This window comes from Hyla sarda, chromosome 7 (assembly GCF_029499605.1).
Source record: "Hyla sarda isolate aHylSar1 chromosome 7, aHylSar1.hap1, whole genome shotgun sequence".
In the NCBI taxonomy this organism is placed as follows: domain Eukaryota; kingdom Metazoa; phylum Chordata; class Amphibia; order Anura; family Hylidae; genus Hyla; species Hyla sarda.
In genome coordinates this window covers 87,358,696-87,377,799 of record NC_079195.1, presented here as the reverse complement: position 1 = coordinate 87,377,799, position 19,104 = coordinate 87,358,696, and the positions used below count along the sequence as shown (strand labels likewise).

General features: G+C 44.7%; 1 protein-coding gene across 7 annotated transcripts in view; it reads left to right on the top strand.

Moving 5' to 3' along the window:
- The first annotated feature begins 1,613 nt into the window (after nt 1-1,613).
- BICC1 (BicC family RNA binding protein 1) overlaps nt 1,614-19,104 on the top strand; it is a 272,447-nt gene continuing 254,956 nt past the window's right edge. For all 7 annotated transcript variants that reach the window (XM_056529937.1, XM_056529940.1, XM_056529936.1 and 4 more), the window contains exon 1: nt 1,614-2,015. In XM_056529937.1, coding sequence (XP_056385912.1) covers nt 1,832-2,015 — 184 coding nt within the window. In that variant the 5' untranslated portion in view covers nt 1,614-1,831. The remainder of the gene's footprint in view (nt 2,016-19,104) is intronic.

Genomic DNA, 19,104 nt, shown 5'->3' with positions numbered 1-19,104 from the left:
TGAAAACAGGACTAGTATATATGGCCAATTCCTCGGCAAGTTCCATAAAACAGGAATTTTATTTATTCAAAATTCTTTAAAATTATACTGCAAGTACAAGGCATCACGATAGCAAATAATATCAGAACGACGCGTTTCGAGCAGCTAGGTATTCTTAGTCATGTATAGTGCAGGGCCGGCTCTCCCTATTGGCAAAATAGGCAGCTGCCTAGAGCGCCCTTTTGAGGGTGGCGCTGCCAGCATTCGGACCACCTGCTCAGAGCCATCACCACTCCCCCAGATGCTCCTCAGAGTCTGTAACAGTGCGTCACCCAAGTTATAAGGAGATTACATGAGGATAGGGTTTGTTATAGTGTGTTCATCACCCAAGTAGTAAAGAGATTACATGAGTAGGGGGTTTGCTTCAGTGTGTCACCCCAGTAGTAAGATTACATGAGGTGCAGATTTGTTACAGTGTGTCACCCCAGTAGTAAGGAGATTACATGAGTAGGGGGTTTGCTTCAGTGTGTCATCCAAGTAGTAAGGAGATTACATAAGAATGGTGTTTGTCACAGTGCGTAAGGTTGGGTGTGTCAAAGGGTGGAGACAACGGGCGGGGTCAAGGGGCGGCAAAATTAGCTTTCGCCTAGGGTGGCAAAAATCCTTGCACCAGCCCTGGCATAGTCTTCTAGGCTATGATTAAAGGAGATATACAGTGCTGAAAAACTTATCCTCTATCCTAAGGATAGGGGATAAGTTTCAGTTTGCAGGGGTTTCGACCGCTGGTGCCCCCCGCAATCTCCTGTACAGGGCCCCAGCAGCCCACGGGAAGGGGGTGTGTTGACCACCGCACGAAGCAGCGGCTGACACGTCCCCTCAATACAACTCTATGGAAGAGCCGGAGCGCTGCCTTCGCCAATCTCCGGCTCTGTCATGGCGATGTATTGAGGGCGCGTCGGACGCCGCTTCCTGTGGGCTGCCAGGGCCCCGTACAGGAGATCGCGGGGGGCCCCAGCGGTCAAACCCCCCTTGATCTGAAACTTATCCCATGTCTTAGGATAGGGGATATGTTTTTCAGCACTGGACTACCCCTTTAAGAGCACTTAGGTGCTTTAAACATGTCAATCTTATGTGATTTGCTTAAATTATTAAACAAGTACATGGCATCATGAAAGCAAATTGCATTAGAACGACGTGTTGCGAGCAGGTAAGTGCTCTTAGTCATAGTTTACATAGTCTGAACTTGGCTACTCGAAATGCGTCGGTTTGATGTGATTTGCCTTCAATATGTCATGTACTTGTGGTATCATTCTTAATGGATTTTGAATAAAGAAAATATTCCTGTTTTACATAATTTGCCAAGAAATAGAACTTTTTTTTTTTAATTTCTAGACTAATTTCTTCCCCCATATCTCATTCCTGCAGCTACTCCTGCTCCACAAGTTGTACATCCCAGACTGGCTTTTTTGCCTTTGAAATCCCAAATTTGATAAAATCCCTTGTGGAAACCACAACTGTATCACCAGTAAAGCAGGAAAACAGTAAAGTAGTTGCTTGTAGCAATGAGGTCGATGATGAGTGACGTAGTGATGGGTTACTATGGAGTGAGAGCTGGTGACATCATCAGCGGGTGAGCGCACATGTGTGTGTCCGGAGCCTCCGTGTGAAGTGACGTCAGCAGAGCTCCCTGTGGAAGTTGTGTAGTTGTGTGTGAGTGTGTCAGCAGCCAGAGAGGGAGCTCACAGTCTGGTCCTGCACATAGCGGTCCCGGGCTCTTTCCCTGCAGCCGCCGCTCCGTGTGTATGAGACGACGCTGAACGCGCAGACTTTGGCGCATTTTGTCTGCGGGACGATGGCAGCTCAGTGCGACTCCATGAGCGGATACATGAACCAGTCAGACCCGGGCTCCAACAGCGAGAGAAGCACCGACTCCCCGCTACCGGGCTCCGAGGACGACTCTCCCGCTCCCCATGACCCGGAGTGGGGCGAAGAGAGGTTCCGAGTGGATAGGAAGAAGCTGGAGACCATGTTACAAGGTAACGGAGAAGTTCACCGAACAATGAGCCTGCAGCCCTGTATCCCGACAGCGTGTGACTGCTCCACCTCACTACGGGGGGAACGCAGACCCGCACTATAGAGTGTATGGGACCCTCTATCTACTACGGGGGGAACGCAGACCCGCACTATAGAGAGTATATGGGACCCTCTATCTACTACGGGGGGAACGCAGACCCGCACTATAGAGAGTATATGGGACCCTCTATTTACTACGGGGGGAACGCAGACCCGCACTATAGAGTGTATGGGACCCTCTATCTACTACGGGGGGAACGCAGACCCGCACTATAGAGTATATGGGACCCTCTATTTACTACGGGGGGAACGCAGACCCGCACTATAGAGAGTATATGGGACCCTCTATTTACTACGGGGGGAACGCAGACCCGCACTATAGAGTGTATGGGACCCTCTATTTACTACGGGGGGAACGCAGACCCGCACTATAGAGAGAGTATATGGGACCCTCTATTTACTACGGGGGGAACGCAGACCCGCACTATAGAGAGAGTATATGGGACCCTCTATTTACTACGGGGGGAACGCAGACCCGCACTATAGAGAGAGTTTATGGGACCCACTATTAACTACGGGGGGAACGCAGACCCGCACTATAGAGAGAGTGTATGGGACCCTCTATTTACTACGGGGGGGAACTCAGACCCCCACTATAGAGAGTGTATGGGACCTTCTATTTACTACGGGGGGGAACTCAGACCCCCACTATAGAGAGTATATGGGACCCTCTATTTACTACAGGGGGAACTCAGACCCCCACTATAGAGAGAGTATATGGGACCCTCTATTTACTACAGGGGGAACTCAGACCCGCACTATAGAGAGAGTATATGGGACCCTCTATTTACTACGGGGGAAACGCAGACCCGCACTATAGAGAGAGTTTATGGGACCCTCTAGTTACTACGGGGGGAACGCAGACCCGCACTATAGAGAGAGTTTATGGGACCCTCTATTTACTACAGGGGGAACTCAGACCCCCACTATAGAGAGTATATGGGACCTTCTATTTACTACGGGGGGGAACTCAGACCCGCACTATAGAGAAAGTATATGGGACCCTCTATTTACTATGGGGGGAACGCAGACCCGCACTATAGAGAAAGTATATGGGACCCTCTATTTACTATGGGGGGAACGCAGACCCGCACTATAGAGAGAGTTTATGGGACCCTCTATTTACTACAGGGAGAACTCAGACCCCCACTATAGAGAGTATATGGGACCCTCTATTTACTACGGGGGGAACGCAAACCCGCACAATAGAGATATAAAACACCTACACTCTCCTATTGAACAGTCAAATATCATGCAGATAGCAATAAACAGTTTCTATATACACCTACAATTGCTATCCCCCACCAATAACCACAATCCAATAGTATCAAAAAGACATCTTTATTATTCAACAAAATATAAATACAAAAATATACAATATTAGAAAAAGACGCAACCCCTAACCCCTAAAAACACACACACCCCAAAATAGCATAGGAATCCCAGGCCGATCACTCGCACAGTGTGACAGTTTACAAAATAACCTACTTGTTATACCTCCATATACCTATATAGGAAATGCTGGTACCACTATTGTGTAACATGTGCAATCACCGGCATCATAACATTAAGGAATCGCATTAGCTGTTCCTTGCATACGATCAGCGGCCATCTGGGGACTCCCGTGCACCCTCAACGGACGTCTTTCGTGGGCTAACCCACTTCGTCAGGAGGTCCCGCACTATAGAGAGTATATGGGACCCTCTATTTACTACAGGGGGAACGCAGATCCGCACTATAGAGAGAGTATATGGGACCCTCTATTTACTACGGGGGAACGCAGACCCGCACTATAGAGAGTATATGAGACCCTCTATTTACTACGGGGGGGGGGGGGGGAACTCAGACCCACACTATAGAGTATATGGGACCCTCTATTTACTACGGGGGGGGGGGGGGGGGAACTCAGACCCACACTATAGAGTATATGGGACCCTCTATTTACTACGTGGGGATCTCGGACCCGCACTATAGAGAGCGTATATGGGACCCTCTATTTACTATAGGGGGAACTCAGACCCGCACTATAGATAAAAGGGTCACATGTTTTCTCTAGTCTATCAATAGTGGGAGTCTTCCCCTCCCCATATAGTAAATGGAGGGGTCCCTTATACTCTCGTCTATTTACTACAGGGGAAACTCACTATAGACCCGCACTACAGAGAAGCTATAGAGAGTATATGGGACCCCTCTATTTACTATGGGGGGGGGGAACTCAGACCTGCTCTAGAGAGAGTACATTGGACCCCCTCTATTTTACTACAGGGGAACTCAATATAGACCCACACTAGACTATATGGGACCCCTCTATTTTCTACAGGGTGAACTTACTATAGACTCGCACTATAGAGAGACTAGACAGAGTATATGGAACCCTTCTATTCACTACAGGTGAGCTAACTATAGACCTGCACCATAGAGACACTGGACATAGTAGTTGGGACCCTCTATTCACTACAGGGGGAACTCACTATAGACCCACATATAGAGAGACTAGACAGTGCATGGGACCCCTGTATACAGTACTGGGGGAACTCGCTATGGAGAAACTATAGAGAGTATATGGCACCCCTCTATTCACTACAGGGGGAACTTACTATAGAGAGTATATGGGGCCCCTGTATACAGTACAGAGGAAACACTATAGAGAGTATATGGGACCCCTGCATACAGTACAGAGGAAACACACTATATAGAGTATATGGGACCCCTGTATACAGTACAGAGGAAACACACTATAGAGAGTATATGGGGACCCTGTATACAGTACAGAGGAAATACACTATAGAGAGTATATGGGACCCCTGCATACAGTACAGAGGAAACACACTATAGAGAGTATATGGGACCCCTGTATACAGTACAGAGGAAACACACTATAGAGAGTATATGGGGACCCTGTATACAGTACAGAGGAAATACACTATAGAGAGTATATGGGACCCCTGCATACAGTACAGAGGAAACACACTATAGAGAGTATATGGGACCCCTGTATACAGTACAGAGGAAACACACTATAGAGAGTATATGGGGACCCTGTATACAGTACAGAGGAAACACACTATAGAGAGTATATGGGACCCCTGCATACAGTACAGAGGAAACACACTATAGAGAGTATATGGGACCCCTGCATACAGTACAGAGAAAAGTCACTATAAAGAAACTAGACAGAGTATATGGGACCCCTCTATTCACTGCAGGGGAAATACACTATAGACTCTCGCTATAGAGAAAATATGCAAAGTATATGGGACCCCTGTATACAGTACAGAGGAAACTCGCTATAGATCCCCTCTAGAGAAAGTATGTAGGACCACTGTATTCAGGACAGAGGAAGCTCGCTAGAGAAAGTATATGGACCTGTGTATTCACTGCATAGATACCTCAGTATTTGGGACCTTAGTATTTAAAGAGAATCCCAACTATATGGGACCCCAATATTCACTATAGAGAGAATTCCCTATATGACACCCCAATGCCTCACTGTATAGAACCTCAGTAGTAACTATAGAATCCTCACTATTTGGGAGCACTGCATTCACAGTAAAGAACCCCACTATAGAGGACCCCACTATTTACTGTAGAGAACCTCACTACATGGGACTCCAGTATTCACTATAGAGAACTCCCAGTATATATGACCCCTGTATCCACTGTTGAGAACTATCGCTATATGTGTGAATCTCTAATTGGACTTCTATGGACTATCCTAATATAGGGATCCTTAGCACTCCGTATGAAGGATGTTCACTATATAGCAACCTCAAAACTTGATATATGGTCCCCAGTGTTTACAATATAGAAACTTCAAAACATACTGTATCAGGCACCAGTATTTATTCTATGGAGTCCTTGGCACTCACTATATAGATAGCTAGATTTCACTACCATATAGGAGCCTCAGCACTCACTATATAGAAACCTCACGACTCACTGTATGGGGGGCTACAATTTACTATTTGTGGTCCTTGCCATTTATTATATAAAAACTTCACTAGGGACTCCCTAATCCCCATCATTCCTTGTCTCTTAAGATTTCTTCATTCACTTTTTCTATATGGGATTTCAAGACTTTTTTTTTTTTTTTTTGATCATTTAGGGTACAGAACACTCTGTTACTTTATAGGATCACTAGCAGAGTACACGGCGTTGCCCCGTCTTCCAACCTAAACCTTGTGGGAGAAAAAAATAAAGCAACAATGATTTTCCCATCCTTCGCACTATTCTCTCTGCCTGCCAGACAGTTAAATCATACTTTACTATTACGTAGGTCCACCCTCGTATAAAGGAGTTGGTTAGGCTTGATTAAATTTTACTATAATTTTCTTTTACATAAAAGTAACATGTACTAAGTTTTATTGAAATATTTCCAGCCATTTGGAAGTTGTGTTGGAACATCCATCCACCTATACGTACATTCATATGTTTACTATAGATAATAAATATATGAATTTTTCATTTTGCGGTTATAGAAGATGTGAAAAGGTTATCACCCTGCATGGCATGTGTTACTATATGGAGTCCTTAAAGTAGTACTCTGCTGCTCAGCATTTGGAACAAACAGTTCAAATGCTGGAGCCGGCGTCGGGAGCTCGTGACATCATAGTCCGCCTCCCATAGACTTGCATTGAGGAAGCATGGTGTGACGTCATGAGGGGGCGGGGCTATGACGTCACAAGCTCCTGGCGCGGAGTACCCCTTTAATAACCACTTTATTATATATTCACATCACCTCTATGGCTTTTTGAGTGCTCAGTTTTTAGGGTCAGCACAACTACTCTGTAGTAGGGTCCTTACAATTCTGTTACCATCTGCAGCATGCTGTATGTTTACATAGAGCAGTAGTCCCTGTCATGATTTACTGTTTAGTCCCTGGTATTTCATAACTTGAGAGCCACATCTATAAAATCTGGTGATGTGGATCCAGCTATTATGAAATGTTCATAATAGAACGAGAGAGAGAAAAGATAAACCACACAGGAAATGCCAGTGGAAAGGATGCCGGTCATAATGTGATTGTATAGAGTCCAGTTCTGCCCAAAACTGGTGTATGCTCCTAACCAGTGATATGAATCTTGCTCCGGTATAATCTTCTACTGGTAATTTAGTTTGACCCTTCTGTCCACTGTATGACACTTGTGGTACCATCTGTAGCCTGGCACTGTGCAGGAGTTACATGCGGACTACTTGTCAGTGGTTGGTATACATAGGTGTCGTCTCAGGGCACCAAAAGGAAGATGAGTAACATGTTTCAATGTTTTCCTCTTTCAATGATCTTATTGCCAGTTTGTATTACTAACCAAACTGAGGCTGTATACAAGTACAGTGTAGAGCTGGGCAGTATGACCAAATATGTGCATCACGGTATTTTTGCAACTTATGGTGGTTCCACGGTATATAACGGTATTTCTCTCACCTCCCCCCCCCCCCCCAGAAACTGTTCCCTGCGAGCGCTGTTCTGCTTCTCCCCCTCCCCCCCAAAAAAATCATGTTACCTGCCAGCGCTGTTCTGCTCCCCCCCAATTATCAGGCCAGCAGGGCACTACTCACATGTCACCCGCAAGCACTGCCCTCCTCCTGTTTGTTGGGGGTCGATGGCGCTGAAACTCACTGTACGCCAGTGGTCTCCAACCTGCGGACCTCCAGCTGTTGCAAAACTACAACTCCCAGCATGCCTGGACAGCCAACGGCTGTCCGGGCATGCTGGGAGTTGTAGTTTTGCAACAGCTGGAGGTTCGCAGGTTGGAGACCACTGGCGTACAGTGAGTTCCAGCAGCAGCGGCCCCCAACATATGATTAGTTCCCCTATGTGGGGACAGCGCAGCGCTGGGCTGATAATTCATTCCCAAGGGGGAGGGGCCCAACTGGTATTGCGGTATGGGAAAAATTTATATCGTGCAGCCCAAAAATTTCGGTAGTCGGTATGAACCGGTATACTGCCCAGCCCTAGTACAGTGGATAGGCACCTTCTGTCTATATAGTGATGACAAGGTCTCCAACCAAGTTTCAGTGTCTGCTGAATGGTTCCAAGCATGCCCTAGAATGCTCGTCTGTCTAAATGTTTACTGTTTTTTTTTTTTTTTTCTCCTTATGTCCTCGAGCGAAACAAACATGTTCCGAATGCTGGAGCCAGCGCCGGGAGCTCGTGACGTCATTGCCCAGCCCCCATAAGATGTCACGCCCCACCCCCTCAATGCAAGTGTATTGGAGGGGGCATGACAGCCGTTACGCCCCCTCCTATAGACTTGCATTGAGGGGGCGGGGGTGACGTCATGAGGGGGTGGGGCTATGAGATCACAAACTCCCGGCTCCAGCATTCAGAACAGTTTGTTCCAAACGCTGAGCAGCGGAGTACCCCGTTAAGAAATGTTTTATATTAGACATAGACTTGTTGTCCGTACAACCTGTCTGTGTACTGTTTTAGGTGATGTAAATGGATACGTTTAAGGCTGGGTTCACACTACGTTTTCTCCCATACGGGAGCACATACGGCAGGGGGGAGCTAAAACCTCGCGCTTCCGTATGCCTTTCTATGCGCTCCCGTATGTCATTCATTTCAATGAGCCGGCCGGAGTGAAACGTTCGGTCCGGTCGGCTCATTTTTGCGCCGTATGCGCTTTTACAACCGGACCTCAAACCGTGGTTGACCACAGTTTTAGGTCCGGTTGTAAAAGCGCATACGGCGCAAAAATGAGCCGACCGGACCGAACGTTTCACTCCGGTCGGCTCATTGAAATGAATGACATACGGGAGCGCATACGAAGGCATACGGGAGCGCGAGGTTTTAGCTCCTCCCTGCCGTATGCGCTCCCCTATGGGAGAAAACGTAGTGTGAACCCACCCTAAGATTGTCATCTCCTGACCCCTATAACTATAGCTATTTTGGACTTTGGAATAATTTTGCATGTACGGCATTGACCGTGCGGTTTAATTAACAATATATATCTATAATTTGGACATTTCCGCATGCGGCGATACGACATATGTTTATTTCATTTACACTGTTTTTTGTTTTTTTTTAAATGGGGGTGATTCAAACTTTTTTTTTATTAGGGAAGGGGTTAAATGATCTTAACTCCCCCCCCCCCCCCCCATTTTTGCAATGTTATAGCTCCCATAGGGGGCTAGAGCACTGCACACACTGATCTTTTACATTGATCAATGGTTTCTCATAGGAAACTATTGATCTGATTCTTCCGCTTGACTGCTCATGCCTGGATCTCAGGCGCTGAGCAGTCATTCGGCGATCGGACTCCTTGTGTCCTACAGCTGTTAGGTACACTGCGATTTCACCGCGGCGGTCCCGAACAGCCCACTGAGCTAGCCGGGGGTAGTTTAATTTCACTTTAGATGCGGCGATCAACTTTGAACACCGCGTCTAAAGGGTTAATAGCGCACCACACCGTGATCAGTACCGAGCACTATAAGCCTCGGGTCCCGGCCGTGGCCCCGCGTTATAGAAAGGAAAAGGACCCAGGACGTACAGGTACGCCCTTGGTCCTTAACAGGTTAAACCCGGTGGGTCCCGGTTGCTACGGGCAGCCAGGACTTACGGCTAATGCCGGGCACGGCTGATCGCGCCGATGCCCAGCATTAACCTTTTAGATGCCGCAAAGTTGATCGTGGCACCTAAAACGAAAGTAAAAGAATCCCGGCAGCTCAGCGGAGCTAATCGTGACTATTGCAACAAAATTGTGATGTCCCGATCAGCTTACCCGACGACAGGAGGGTCCTCACCTGCCTCTCCATTGTCCGATGGGTGATCTACTGCTCCATGTCTGCGCAGCAGGCTAGAGCAGCAGATCGGCAGTTACACTGATCAGTGCTTTGCAATGGCATAACACTGATCAGCATATGCAATCAAAAGAAAAACCCCTTCCCTATTAAGTTTAAATCACCCCTCCTTTCCCCATTTTTTTTAAAATAATCTAATAAAGAATAAAAATAATCATATGGGGTACTGCTGCGTGCGTAAATGTCCGAACTATTAAAATATTAGGTTAGCTAAACCACACAGTTGATGGCGTACACGTAAAAAAAATACCAAAGTCCAACATTTTGCATTTTTGGTCACTTTATGCCATAAAAATATTAATAAAAAGAGATCAAAAAGTCCCATCAAAACAAAAATGGTACCGATAAAAACTACAAATGATGGCGAAAAAAATAAAAAAGTTAATATGCCAATTTTAAACTAATTTTGGTGCATGTAGTTTATATAGTTTTTATTTTATAATAATACTTAAAAATTATAAATTGGGCATCCTTGTAACCGTATGGATCCCCACAATAAAGATTGTGCACTGCGTAGAAACGGGAGCCCCCAAAAGTTACAAAATGGCGGTTTTTAAAAATTTCCTCCCGCAAATTTTTTTTGGGGGGGTTTCGCCACAGATTATATTATAAAATAAGTGATGTCATTGCGAATTGTCAAAGCGAAAATGCAAAAACATAAATTTGCTGAGTCTTTAAGGTGAAATTAGGCTGAGTCCCTAAGGGGTTAAATAAACTCCTGTTGTGATCAAATTTAGGATTCTCCCTTTTTCCCCTTTTGATAGTGGGCTGAATAGCCTGTTCATAATCAGTACATCATTTTAAGCTTAGATTTTAAGAAACCTTTTTAGCTTGTCAGAAGATCTTGATCTGTAAGAAACCTTCGACCAAAAATCTGGAGATATTTGTTATGCGTTTTGTATAGAATGCTTCAATCCAATGACTTTAAATAGATTCTATACAGGTAAATAAAAGGACTGATACATTTGTTCAAGGCGAACTCGCTTGACAAAAATGGAGAATGATTTTCTATTGCTCGAGGCGCTAAGGGCTTATTTTTTTATTTATCGCGGTATCAAGGTATTACCGCCTGTCCCGCCACCCCCACACCCCGCTAGCGGGGTCCCTGTGCCCACTAGCGGTGTCACAAGAATGCAGAGCGCGGCTCTGTTCCCCATCCCTGTCAGCTCTCAGGGTACGGGAACAGATTTAAAAGCCTCGCGCGCGGCTAACGTAGTACTGCGCTATTTGCGTAGTGCTGCGCCTGCGCAGTATTACGTTAGCCACGCTCAAGGCTGTTAAATCTGTTCCCGTACCCTGAGAGCTGACCGGGAAGGGGAACAGAGCCGCGCTCGGCATTCTTGTGACACCGCTAGTGGGCACAGGGACCCCGCTAGCGGTGATGGTAGCGCTCGCGGGGGGCACATTTGACACTGCTAGTGGGCACAGGGGACCCCCCTAGCGGTGATGGTAGCGCTCCCGGGAGGCATTCTTGTGACACCGCTAGTGTGCACATGGATCCCGCTAGCGGTGGGGATTGATTGTGCTCGCGGGGACACTGGCTGACAGGCGCAGCGGGGGGACACAGTAAATGGATTAGCTTCTGTGGCCGGATTCCGCTCTCGGATTCGGGCCAGAGAAGCACACCGGAACAAGTGAGGTCGCCGCGCTGGGCTCTACAATTCATCCGGATGGTGGGGGAGGGGCCCGACCGGTATAGCAGTGTGGGCAAAAATCCATACCGTGGGAGAAAAACAAAAAACTGTATCCGGTTCATACCGGTATACCGCCCAGCACTACTGCAGACATTCTGCCAGCGGAATTCTGCTGCGTAAAACCTATTGCAGCAGAGTCCCATTAAATTCCACTGGCGGAAAGTATGTCCACCAAAAGAATAGCATGTTTGTTCTTTGAGTAAAACTCTGCTGGACTGCATTGCCATCTGAGACGGTGCATATCCACAGCCATACTACCAGCACCGCCTGCTGCAAGCGGACAGTCAGCTGACTGAATTCTACTGGCGGAATGTCCTAATGTATGGTATGTAGCCGCTCAGTTCCTTAGTGCAGATGTTTCATCTCTTGTTGGCACTTTTATATTGCTAGAGAATTCTTTTTAGTACATAATAGCAGCCTATTTAGATACAGTGGTCCCTTAAGTTACAATATTAATTGGTTCCAGGATGACCATTGTATGTTGAGACCATAACTCTATGGAAACCTGGTAATTGGTTCTGAAGCCACCAAAATGTCATCCAAAAATAGGAAAAGGTGAGGATTAAAGAAAAATAAATAGATAACTAATACAGATAAAATAAGTCCTTACATATAAAAGTAAGAAATAGCTGCTGGGAGCTGTAAATCACTGTCTGTCAGTGTTTCCCAACCAGGGTGCCTCCAGCTGTTGCAAAACTACAACTCCCAGCATGCCAGGACAGCCGTTGGCTGTCCTGGCATGCTGGGAGTTGTAGTCTTGCAACAGCTGGAGACACCCTGGTTGGGAAACAATGGTTTATGTAGAGGATAGGAGCTTCTTTAGGGTCCTATACAGTACACACAGCTCGCCCTTACTTGGTGTCCAAAGGAGCAGCTAACCCTAGCACAGGTAAGGAGTAGTATAGAACTTGTAGTTCCTCCCTGTACTGTAGGGGGCGCTACCAGACAGCCAGTCAGTGCATGCACTTCAGTAATCCAGGTGATTTACCAGTAAAATGCCAATTCTGATTGGTCAGTTCCTCCAGTTGTGACAGGTATCACAGATCTGGACTGTCTGTACATTGTATGTTGAGTCTGGTTTCAAGTTACAGTGGTCCAGAAAAGACAATTGTATGTTGAAACTATTGTATGTTGAGGCCATTGTAAGTTGAGGGATCACTGTATAGTAAAGAAAAGGAAGGTTGGGAAGAAAATATTTAAAAATCAGTGTAGTCGTTGGGACCCAAGAAATCTCTTCCCCATAACATCATTTACAAAATGAAGAACATCTGCTTTCAAGCTAGAAGCTTGGAGCGAACTAAGGAAGGAATGCAGCCTGTTTCAGAGTATTGCTGAGCACACATGAGGAATAAAATGACTTATGTTACAAAGGAGTTTGGCTAAAATGTGAGTATTTATATAAAAGCGCAAGTTGTGGGGGTGGCGGGAGACGTAACAAAGAGAGATCTTAAGTGTTTCCACTGTCAGGAAGACTGAGGCTTGCCGGGAGTGGGGTGAATCATTTTGCCTGCCCTATAGGATGTGATTTGAGGCTGGAAAAGGAATGAATAATCTTCCTCTGAGCCGCCAGAGTCTGGAAGGAAAATCTCCTCATTTCAAGCTGAAGAACTTCCTGTATTGCGACCTCCTCAACTCTGATCCAAGTTGTATTTTAGTTCAAGCAGTGTTGTGCGGATGTTGTTTGCCGCTGATTTTCACATCAGTCTGGATAGATTTATTGTTCAATTTCTAAATAGTTTATTATCAAGTTGCATCAATAAATACCATTATCTGTCTTAGGAACCATATTAAAGGGGTATTCCAGGAATTTTTTTGACTATGCTACAGGGGCTGTAAAGTTAGTGTAGTTCATAATATAGTGTGTACCTGTGTGTGACGGTTTCTCACAATTCTTGCGATTTTTCACCCCAATATTTATTTTTAGCAGCATCAAAATGACTGTTGTCTCTGATTTTTCCCAGGTTGCAATGTGGCCGAGACCTGACTGACTAGTCAGCTGATGCAGGGGTGTGGAAATTTATTTAAAAAACTACTTGTTCAAGGGGCTAAAACGGAGCAAAATCTTCTTGTCCCTCATGACGATCCACCATAGCCATAAATAACTACTATGATACCTTTTAATTTTTCCATAACATATGCTCCGAAACAAAATAATATTGAAGTAAAATAGAAAGAGTAAAAGATAATTTTGCTAATTTAGTGGTTTTCTTTTCTATTCCATTTACCTTCTGGTCAGCTAACATGTTATTGTGATACTTTCGGCCGGCCTGATTACAGCAATACCAGATTTGTTTAGTTCCTGTCATGTTTTACTAATTTAAAAATAATTAAGAACTTTTTCGAAATGTTATTTTTTGTCTTTTTCTGACCCCTGTAGCTTTTTTTAAATTTTTTTTTATACAAGGCTGTATGAGGGCTAATTTTTTTGCGCCATAATCTGTTTTTGTATCGGTACCATTCTGGTATTGATCTGACTTTTTAGGCTGCTTTCACACTATAAAAATACCTTCGTTATAATCGCCCATTATAAAAACCCTGGAAATCGGCCATTAAACGGCCATTAGAAAATCCCATTATTGTCTATGGGATTTTTCCAATAACCGTTTTAATCCGTTATCGCCCGTTATTAATAACGGCCGTTATTTTGTGACGGGCGAATGAACAGAAGAAATAGTGCATGCACTATTTCACCCGTTACCATCGCCCATCACAAAATAACGGTCGATAACTGGTTAAAACTATAATGGGATTTTCTAACTGCCGTTTAATGGCCGATTTCCAGGGTTTTTATAACGGGCGTTTATAACGGAGGTATTTTTATAGTGTGAAAGCAGCCTTAGGGTCTATTCACACGTACAGTATTCTGCACAGATTTGATGTGCAGGATTTTCTGCTGCAGATTTCAATGTAAACTTACTTGAAATCCTGCGCATCAAATCTGTGCAGAATACTGTACGTGTGAGTAGACCCTAAGGCTGCTTTCACACTAAATAAATACCTCCGTTATAAACAGACCCTTAATCACTTTTTTTTTTCTGGGATATTATAAAATGCAATTCTGTGGTTTGGTGTGTGTGTATGTATATATGTATATAATAAAAAAAATTTTTTTCATTTACGTTATTTACTGTACAGGATACATATTTTATTTAAAAAATTCGTACAGTTACGCACGCAGCAATACCAAATATGTTTATTTTTATTATGTTTACATGTTTTTATATAGGAAAAGGGGGTGATTTGAACTTTTAATATTGAAGGGGTTAATGTGTCTTAAACTTTTATAAAATTTTATTTTTTTTTTTACACTTTATTAGTCCCTTGGGGACTTTTAGGAGGAATCATTAGATTCCTCATACAGATAAATAGAGTTCTATTGAACTCCATTGATCTGTGTGCTTTGCTGTCCATTGATGGAGCCTAGTCCAGCCAGGCTCTATCAATGACAGAGCCATGGATACCAGGGAAGCAGAGGTGAGCCCTCCGGCTACCTCTATGGCTGATTGCGCCCCCCGCGTGATCGAGATGCGGGGGGGGGGGGGGGGGGGCGGCACGATCCAGTCCACTAGCCCACCAGGGATCATTCACATGTCCGTTTAGATGCCACTGTCAGCTTTGACAGCGGCGATCTAAAGGGTTAAAGGGGTATTCCAGGATTTTATTTTTTTACTATGCTACAGGGGCTGTAAAGTTAGTGTAGTTCATAATATAGTGTCTGTACCTGTGTGTGACCGTTTTCTCACAATTCTTCTGTGATTTTCATTCCAATATTTTTAGCAGCATACATATTGACTGTTGTCTCAGATTTTTCCCAGGTTGCAATGCGGCCGAGACCTGACTCACTAGTCAGCTGATGACTGAGCCTGTCTGCTTCAATGGGTGGAGGGATCGCATGGTGGGGGAGAGATCAATCTGCAACTAATGCAACAGCTGTAGGCACCCTGATTGAAAACAACAGGTCTTTAGAATGGATGCAGCTCATTTATGTTTCAATGGGTGGGGTGGCTGATGTATGGGAGGGAGGAAAATGGAATTATGGGATTTGTAGTCAAAGAAGGAAATTGAAACAGGAAATACCAATTCACAAAAAAGCTAGCCACAGTGTTATGGTAATCTCACAACATAGCCGTTTAGCCCCAAGACAAGCGCAGATCCTTCCTAAGCATGTCCATTACTGTCTGCCAGATACATACTAAAATCACCTTATGGTGGATAACCCCTTTAAAGGGGTTCTCCGGGGCTTACACATCTTTTCCCCTATCCAAAGGATAGGGGATAAGATGCCTGATCGTGGGAGTCCCGCTGCTGGGGACCCCCGGGATCATGCACTCGGCACCCTGTTTGTAATCAGTCCCCAGACTGATTACAGGCGACCACCGGGCCGGCGGCGTGTGACGTCACGCCTCCGCCCCGTGTGACGTCACGCTCCGCCCCTCAATGCAAGCCTACGGGAGGGGGCATGATAGCTGCGGTCGACCACGGTTTAGGTCCGGTGGGTAAACTGCATATGGGGCAAAAATGAGCCGACCGGATCCAGCATTTCACTCTGGTCGGCTCATTGTAAGGAATTACGTGTGGCATATGGGGGCGCCCGGTTTTAGCTCCCTCAGCCGTATGCAGTCCCGTATGGCTGAAAACGTGATGTGAACCCAGCCTGAGGATAGCTATTGAACTGGTTCTATATCGTTCAATGTAATAGTGAATTACATAAATATTAGTTCACCAATATGTCTATGATATTTGGGTATGATCTCAAAACTTGAGTATCAACAGAATAATGGCTGTGTTCTCTAAACACAGAATTCTGCCAAAATTCAAGCCCCATTGCATTCAATGGGATTCTGCCCGCAATCCCGCAAAATTTAAAGACTGGTTGAATGGAACAACAGAATCCCATTGAAGTAAATGGGCAGTAAATTTACGGTGGAATTTCTGGCGGACTTCTTTAGCTGAATTCCGCACGGAAATTCCAATGTGTGAACATGGCCTAAAGCTCTTGTTGTATTGTCACTTTACTGCTGGTCAGAAAAGGTGTATATAAAGCTCCATCGCTATGAGGGTTTCCACAGATATTAACTGTTGTACACATCATGCCCTGGTCTAAGCATAACACCAGAAGCACCTAATTACATATTACAATAGTCCTTTCATTTTTATCAGTAACAACATATAAAAAGTTTTTGGATCTGACAGTGCCAATTTAACCCCTTAAGTACCAGGCCAATTTTATTTTAGCATTTTTGTTTTTTCCTCCTCTCCTTCTAAAAATTATAACTATTATATATTTTCATCCACAGACGAATAAGGACAGTTTTTTTTTTTTTTTTGTGCGACCTGTTGTCCTTTTTAAGGACATCACTCGTTTTACAATAAATGTATGGCGCAACCAAAAATACTATTTGTGTGGTGAAATTGAAAAGAAAACTGCATTTTAGCAAATTTTGGAAGCTTTCATTTTCACGCTGTACAATTTTACATAAAGTATGTGTTTTCTTTATTCTGTGGGTCAGTATGAATAAAATACCCATGATTACATACTTTTGTTATTGTACCACTTTAAAAAAAAAATCTCTAACTTTTTAACCAAATGATTACGTTTAAAATCCCTCTATTTTGACGACCCATAACTTTTTCATTGTTCTGTATAAGCGGCGGTATGAGGGCTCATTTTAATTTTTTTTTTTGCACCATGATCTGTACTTTTTATTGATGCAAAACTATATAAAACGTTTAATTTTTGGACTTTAAAAAATTATTTTTTACACGTTTACGCCGTTCACCATACAGGATAATTAACATCCTATTTTGATAGTTCAGAGTCACACACGTCAATACCAAATATGTTTTATTTTATTACGCTTTTTGGGGGCTAAAACGGGGGGGGGGGGGGGGGTAAAGGTGACGTTTAAAATTTTTATTGTGGGAGGGAGTTTTTTTTTTTTTTCTTTAATGTCATGAGGGGTTGTGGCCGTGATGTCGCAGCCCACACCCAGCGTTTCAAATAAAATTTTCAGAACGTTGGGGCAGTGGCATATTCCTTTAAGCTGCACAGGACTTTTTTGTACACAACCAAAACACTGCCTGGTTTCCATATCCTATAGATTTTAATGGAGAATGTTCAAGAAATGGTTATTTGTGTGGTCAGTTGCCACGGCCTATGTCACCATAAACATAGTGCACCTGATGAAGCTTTTTACAGCAGCACATGTAGTATAGAGCCATCGCATATCCTCTGCCGTACATCACCACAGAGTTCTGTAGTCATCTAGGTACTGCATACAATCTACACCTCATGTGCTCTTTACAATTAATTGCACAGTTCAAATTTAGAAGAATCCTATAACTTGAGTGAAGAATGTGTCCGTTGTCTTCTCTATTTCTCATTCTGTACTTCCATCATGTGTCTTACAGTTTAAAGGGGTACTCCGCTCCTAGACATCTTATCCCCTATCCAAAGGATAGGGGATAAGATGTCAGATCGCGGGGGTCCCGCCGCTGGGGATCCCCAGGATCTACCATGCAGCACCCGCCTTTAGTGGCTTCCGGAACCGCTGGAGGTCCTCAGGCTGAGTCCATCTCGACAACGAGGACGAGCATAGTGACGTCATGGCACCACCCCTTCAATGTAAGTCTATTGGAGGGGCGTGGCAGCTGTCACACCCCCTCCCATAGGCTTGCATTGAGGGGGCGGAGCGTGGTGTCACACGGGGGCGGAGCCATGACGTCACTATGCTCCATCCCCAGTAATCAGACCCGGAGCAAACACTCTCCGGGGACTGATTCTAATGGGGTGCGGCGTGGAAGATCACGGGATCACGGGAGTTGTGGTATATTGATAAAATTACATTACATACACTGCTCAAAAAAATAAAGGGAACACTAAGATAACACATCCTAGATCTGAATGAAGGAACTAATCGTATGAAATGCTTTCGTCTTTACATAGTTGTGTGCTGACAACAATATCACACAAAAATGATCAATGGAAATCAAATGTATCAACCCATGGAGGTCTGGATATGGAGTCACACTCAAAATCAAAGTGGAAAACCAAACTACAGGCTGATCCAACTGTGATGTAATGTCCTTAAAACAAGTCAAAATGAGGTTCAGTTGTGTGTGTGGCCTCCACGTGCCCGTATGACCTTCCTACAATGCCTGGGCATGCTCCTAATGAGGTGGACAGTCTGTGATGCAACGAGACATGATGTCCCAGATGTGCTCAATTGGATTCATGTCTGGGGATTGGGCGGGGCCAGTCCATAGCATCAATGCCTTCCTCTTGCAGGAACTGCTGATACACTCCAGCCACATAAGGTTTTGCATTCTCTTACATTAGGAGGAACCCAGGACCAACCGCACCAGCATATGGTCTCACAAGGGGTCTGAGGATCTTATCTCGGTACCTAATGGCAGTCAGTCTAACTCTGGAAAGATCATGGAGGGCTGTGCGGCCTGCAAAGAAATGCCACCCCACACCATTACTGACCCACCGCCA